At 46.0% G+C, this 6000-nt stretch overlaps 1 protein-coding gene across 7 annotated transcripts in view; it reads right to left on the minus strand.

Annotated features, from left to right (window-relative positions):
- The window catches only part of TXNRD1 (thioredoxin reductase 1), a 64109-nt gene extending 58500 nt beyond the window's left edge, over nt 1-5609 (minus strand). For 2 of the 7 annotated variants that reach the window (XM_058568533.1, XM_058568529.1), the window contains exons 1-2: nt 5525-5609; nt 3989-4098 (exon numbers count right to left, since the gene is read on the minus strand). Coding sequence is in view for 1 of the 7 variants with exons in the window: in XM_058568532.1 (XP_058424515.1) it covers nt 1422-1487 (66 nt within the window). In the remaining 6 variants the exon portion in view is untranslated. The other 5 variants (XM_058568532.1, XM_058568535.1, XM_058568530.1 and 2 more) reach the window with 5 other exon arrangements.
- Nucleotides 5610-6000: the final 391 nt, after the last annotated feature.

Below are 6000 nucleotides of genomic sequence, written 5' to 3' on the forward strand. Positions count from 1 at the left end.
GGGCAAAGTTGATAGAGGCGGGAGGCACATATGTGGGAAACAGACAGGCCCTGGTAAGTGAGTAGGTAGGAAAGGTGAGAGGAAATCTGAAGCCTGCACAGTGATACTACTGTCAAAGAACAGATACACAGAAAAAACGAGGTTTGTGTTGTCACTTGGTTCAAGTCGGAGGAGGAGGCATTAGGTCTCGACATGGATTCACAGCTAGTAAAAACTTTACTATATAATCAGCACCAGATAAATTTATTTGTAGGCCTAACAGTCTATGCCTCTTTTAAATCTCATTAGTTCTTACCCTTTACCTTCTTCTTAGGTAAACAAGAGCCTGTTCACTGCCCTCATCTTTGAAGCGGTCCTTCAATTCTCCACAGGCCTCAACCTTAACTAAGCCCAAAGCAGATACACTACTCCCCCAGAAGGGATTATCTCAGAGGAAAGAATCAGAAGAAATCAAGTTTTCTGCCAGTTTTAGTAGAGTATTAAGAAAGAAAGAGAATGGCTGGAGAGTTATTAAATTACCACTCATTTCCTGATGTCTATTCACAGTTAAGCGTCTGCGTTCTGGTAACTTTAGAAGAAAGGCATGAAAGAAGACCTGGCTTTGCTTCAGTGTCAACCCCCCGAATGGAACATGGGGCCACTGAGCCTACGACATGATCACATCTGAGCTCCTCCTCTGTCTCCATAATTCACCTGGATGTTAATCATGCACTGCTTTGTCTGCCCTCTCTCCTATCATTGCCTTGAAGAAAGTCAGTCCCGTGTTGCCAGTTTTAGTCTTACCTCCCAAGACTATGATCTCAAACGACTAAAGTCTTAACTCTGTCCAGCACTTAGTATTCCAATAAGCACTTTTTCATTCACTTTGCTTTTCCTCTCAAAACCACCAACAGGCATTTATGCAGTGGTTTCAAAACCCTGGAATCCTGGAGACCCTGATTACATACAAGCAAGGTTCCCTATAAGAATACTTGCAATCTTGCCTTAAGAACTAAAATATCTATGAAAGCCAGATATCTTCAAGCAATAGGAACTCTATTCCTAGTTCTTAGAATTTAGTAGCTCCCTAGTTCCAATTTCACACATGGACATACAAGCTCTGGCCACAGATGGCGTATTTTCCTCTTTTTCTATTCAGATATAAAGTGTTTTATTTGCTTGTTGAGTCACCGTTTGCTATCTTCTAACTAATATCTTTCGGGTAGTAAAGAGTAGTCGTTTGGTTTTCCCCAATTCTAATTATTTAGCAACTGATCTTAACCAAACTACCTTATACCTTAAAGTCAGTCTCAAATGTGGTAGTTCTCATAAGAATTACCTGAGGGGGCTTGTTTAAAATAAAGGGCAGATCCTAGCCCCTTCCAGAGGGTTTAATTAACGAGACCTCAGGTAAGGCCCACGCATGCAGGTGTAACAAGCACCTTGGCTCGCAGACCACAGTTGTTTAAAACACACTTCTTGAAAGGCTTCATCCTGTAGGTAGTCATCCCAACTTATCAGCTTCTTCCAGGAGGATTCTCACTCCCTTGTCTTGTACATACACTGTGAAAGCAAGGCAGGTTTTGCTGCTGCTGCTGCTGCTGTTGTTTATTAAGGGGAAAGGGAGCCATAGGAAGAAACAATACTAAGAGAAGAAAGGAAAAGCAGACATTTTAAAGCACTCCCTCTCCATTATTTATGTTGCAATTAAAGTAGGAAACCTTAAACTTGTTTTTTAAGGTGTGGACTTCAGGATTATAACACTAATCCTATAAGCAGTCAATTCTCCACTAAATAAACACCTTTCTCCACTCAAACCCAGTGTTCCCTAAAGGTTTTCAGAAACCACCATTTAGCCCCAGATGTGGGCAACAATTGGCGGGAAATTTCAAACCAGCAGCCCTTACACTTTGTTGTGTCTCTTCTTCCGTTTCTTAGTACTCATTAAAAACTAAAAATAAATCAAATGATACAAAGCAGAGGGGTAAGTTTACTTAAAAGAGATGTGCTAAACAATTTTTTTAATTTTACTTATGACTTGGTGGTACGCTTTGCATTCATGGCACTGCACCTCGCTAATTATCTGAAATTAACTATGATCATATGGAATTGAAAACTTCAGATCACATCAATAAAGTGGGTCCAAAGCATATAAAAACAGTGATTCTTTTTACTCCCATTGATGTTAAAACCGTGACCCTGTGTAGAATTCATGTGTAGAATTCATATAAAAACCAAATACCTGTATAACTCTTTAAGTACAAATTTATGACACAGGTGGAGAAAACAGAATAATCAGACAGGAAGGAGTGTTAATAGATCTTTGTCTCATTCTACTTGCAAACTAAAGGTCTGAGTAACACAATGCATTTTAAATCAAGCTAAAAGCCTTTTTATCTCTTTTAATTATTTTCCATTAATTTGCTATTTGTCTTTGAAGTCTATCTCCACTTCCAATACCCATTCTTCAAAAAAATAAGATTCTTTTAGAAGACAGTAAATAAAAATGCAAATTAATTGTTAATATCCTTTCTAAAGGTGCACACATCTAAATAGATTTTTACGTTTAACTGAGGCCTCAAGTTTACTTCTCGGAAGGCAATGTTCAAGTATGAGTTCCATTTCTTAAAAATTACAGATACAAGGGGGCCAGCCTGGTGGTGTAGCAGTTAAGTTCACACGCTCCACTTCAGTAGCCCAGGGTTCACAGGTTTGGATCCCGGGCATGGACCAGCGCACCGCTTGTCAAGCCATCCTGCGGCCGCGTCCCATATAAAGCAGAGGAAGATGGGCATGGATGTTAGGCCAGGGCCAATCTTCCTCAACAAAAAGAGGAGGACTGGCAACGGATGTTAGCTCAGGGCTGATCTTCCTCACACACACACACACAAAAAATTACAGATACAAATAGACAAGGACAAAAAAATAATCAGCAAAAATTAAAACAAATGGATCAAGGGATGGGATTATGAGGCTTTCTAACCTGATAACAACCACACCTGATGTAGAACATCATCCATGTTGTGTATTGCCTTGAGGATGCAGGCAGCCTCCCAGCACTTTGCCAATACCATAGGCCAGGACCCATCCACCCCTCAGTGGATGGTCCTAAGGGAGGATTTCCACCAGCCTGCCACCAGCGAAAGGGAAGAGTTCTTTCTCTCCTTTCCCTCTGCCCAGCTGTTAACTCTGGGCTAGAAAAGAGACACCTGAGGGGCTGGCCTGGTGGCGCAAGCAGTTAAGTGCACATGCTCTGCTGCGGTGGCCCAGGGTTCGCCTGTTTGGATCCCTGGCGCACACTGATGCACTGCTTGTCAAGCCATGCTGTGGTGGCTTCCCATATAGTGGAGGAAGATGGGCACGGATGTTAGCCCAGGGCCAGTCTTCCTCAGCAAAAAGAGGAGGATTGGCAGATGTTAGCTCAGGGCCGAACTCCTCACAAGAAAATAAATAAATAAATAAAAGGTAATTAAAAAAAACAAAGAAAAGAGACACCTGAGAGGAGGGAACTCCCTCCAGGAGCTGCCTGGTTGCTGTCCTCAGAGGCTGGGGTTTCGGGGTTCCCCCCTGGTGAATTAGAGAGGAAGATAACAGGGACTGACCAAGATAGGCATTTCCTGGTTCCCTTTTCTCAGTACTTCTCCAAACAACTCATTTTCAGCAGTTTACACTGTTGCTAAAAATTTTTAAGTTGTTTAGATTTACTGGAGGGAAAGAGAAAAGGAAAACAGGATAAAAAGGACACTTTTAAAAACGTATTTTAAAAGATGAAAATGGTTACATATTCTCTTCCAAGCTTCCCCAGTTCTGAAATTTACCCATCAGTCCCATCCACCTCGGTGAACACGTGAGCTGGCACCCGTGTGTCTGTCGTTTTCTGAGGATGTGCTCGGTTTGGAGCTTCGTTCCCATCCACCGCGGCCTGGAAAGGGGGGCTGCCACCACGACGGCCCCGTGAGCTCACTGCCGGCCCAGGCGGGTAAAAGCCACGTTCAGGTCTCCCACCTACCTTCAGGGTGGGACCATGGCCGCCTATCTTCCTCCGTTTCACAAACACAGCCGGTACTTCGGTTTCCGAGGTCAGTTGGGAGAGCGCTCCCTCGTGGCCCCGCCCGTCCTCTGTGGCACAAAGCAGAGGGGAGCGGATCAGTCCCCCCGCCGAGCGCCGCGGAGGGAAGTGCGCGGCGGGCGGGGCTTCCGCCGCCCCACTGCGCCCCCCCCGGCGCCGCACGGCGACTGCGGCTCGGGTCCTGGACCCCGCCACCGGCGCACTAGCCGCACACGGGGCCTCGGGGCCAGCTACACACGCCACAGCTCCCGTCACACTCCCATCATTGCAAGTCTAGCTAAAATTACACGTCCTACTGTCCCAGTAAATCCGGAATTCAGAAAAGCCTCAAAAGGAAATTTAAGGCACAATTACCTCAGCTAAACACCTCCCAATTTAATCTTGCTTTGAACTCTGCAACTATACAGAATGCCAAAATCCTCCTTTCAACGTTTCTTTGAAATAAGGACACTGCCTACTTAGTGCGCTTTTATTTAAGAACCTTGAAGCAGTGCGGCAACACCCTATGTGACAGACCGGGAGCTAATGGTCCAATTTTACAAACGGGTGAACTCAGGTGGAGGATGAGTCAGTGACAGAATTAACAACACACTCCAGTTACACTGACATCAGCCCCATTCATGAGACAAAAACCACACTAACACTCAAAAGTATAGTAGTTGGACAATAACAATAACAACAGCAGTTGACACTTCGGTAGTACTTTGCACGTATTAACACTTAATCTTCACAACTACCCTTTTGAAGTAGGTCCATTTCACAGAGAGGAAAACTGAGGCACAGAAAAGCTAACTTGCCCAAGTTCAAGCAGCTGGTTAGTCAACAGCAGAGCCAGGATTCAAACCCAGGCAGTGTGGTGTCCGCTTTCAACCGCGACCCTGTACTGCCCCATAGAGGGAGATAAGCACTGGGTTCCACTCGCAACTGTCCTGTTTAATAGCCTGGGGCAAGTCACATGATTCTCAGCCTCGGTTTCCCCACTTGTAAACATGGAGATACATATGATTCGTCAAGCTCTCAGAATTTCTGAGGATCCAATGGTGTGAAAATTCCTTGAAAAGCATCCTTAAATCGTTATACTCTCTTAACGCTGTTGAGGATGTCAACCTATTCATCACATTATTATCTACATTCAAGAATGTACTTGAAATGCAAGTACACTAAGAAATGATACAAACATTTTCTCAGATCTTCTGCAAACTGTCTCTACAAAGAAGAGCTAGAGGAAGGAAACCAACAGCCGGCAGGGGCCCAGTCTCACCTACCACATGGCTAGGCTTCCACTGGCCCGGGGGGAACAACGCACGCGGCCCAGCTCACCCGCCGTAGAACAGCCGCGATCGCCGGCTCAGCTTCGCGGTAACACACCTCCCCTTCCCCAGCGCACAGCGCGACGACCGGCGGACGCGCACGGCCCCGGTGCTCACCGCCCAAAGGCTCGGAGCTCTGTCCGTCTGCAGGCAACCCAACGCTTACGTGATCGCGCGCTCTAGGACATCAGTCTCCTTCAGACGTCCCACAGCCTTCCGGGGGGATGCAATGCGGGACTGAAGCAAACTGAAGGGAAAGGGTTGCTGGTTCCTAGTGGCTACGAGAAGCCACGCCCTTCTCTGAACGGGCGGGCTGGACAGCCCGAGTCAGAATGACAAAGCAAAAATCCACTCCGCGTGCAGCCTTGGCAACCTACGCGACGGGCTTAGCAAAGCGGGATCTCCTAATTGGATGACACCACATCCTCTTCCTGCTTGTAGCGCCCCCCAGCCCAAGAAACGAGCAAAACAATTTAAGGAACGTTTGGAACCGGAACCAAAATAAGAGTGTGTTTTAACTGAACAAAACTGTACTGTGCCCTAAGGCAGTGACTCCAGACCTTTGCTGCCCATTGTAATCATGGGAGGATCTTGAAAAAGACTGCGCCTGGCTCCCACCCCCAGACATTCTGATGTAATCGG

Source organism: Diceros bicornis, chromosome 25, assembly GCF_020826845.1.
Source record: "Diceros bicornis minor isolate mBicDic1 chromosome 25, mDicBic1.mat.cur, whole genome shotgun sequence".
Lineage (NCBI taxonomy): Eukaryota > Metazoa > Chordata > Mammalia > Perissodactyla > Rhinocerotidae > Diceros > Diceros bicornis.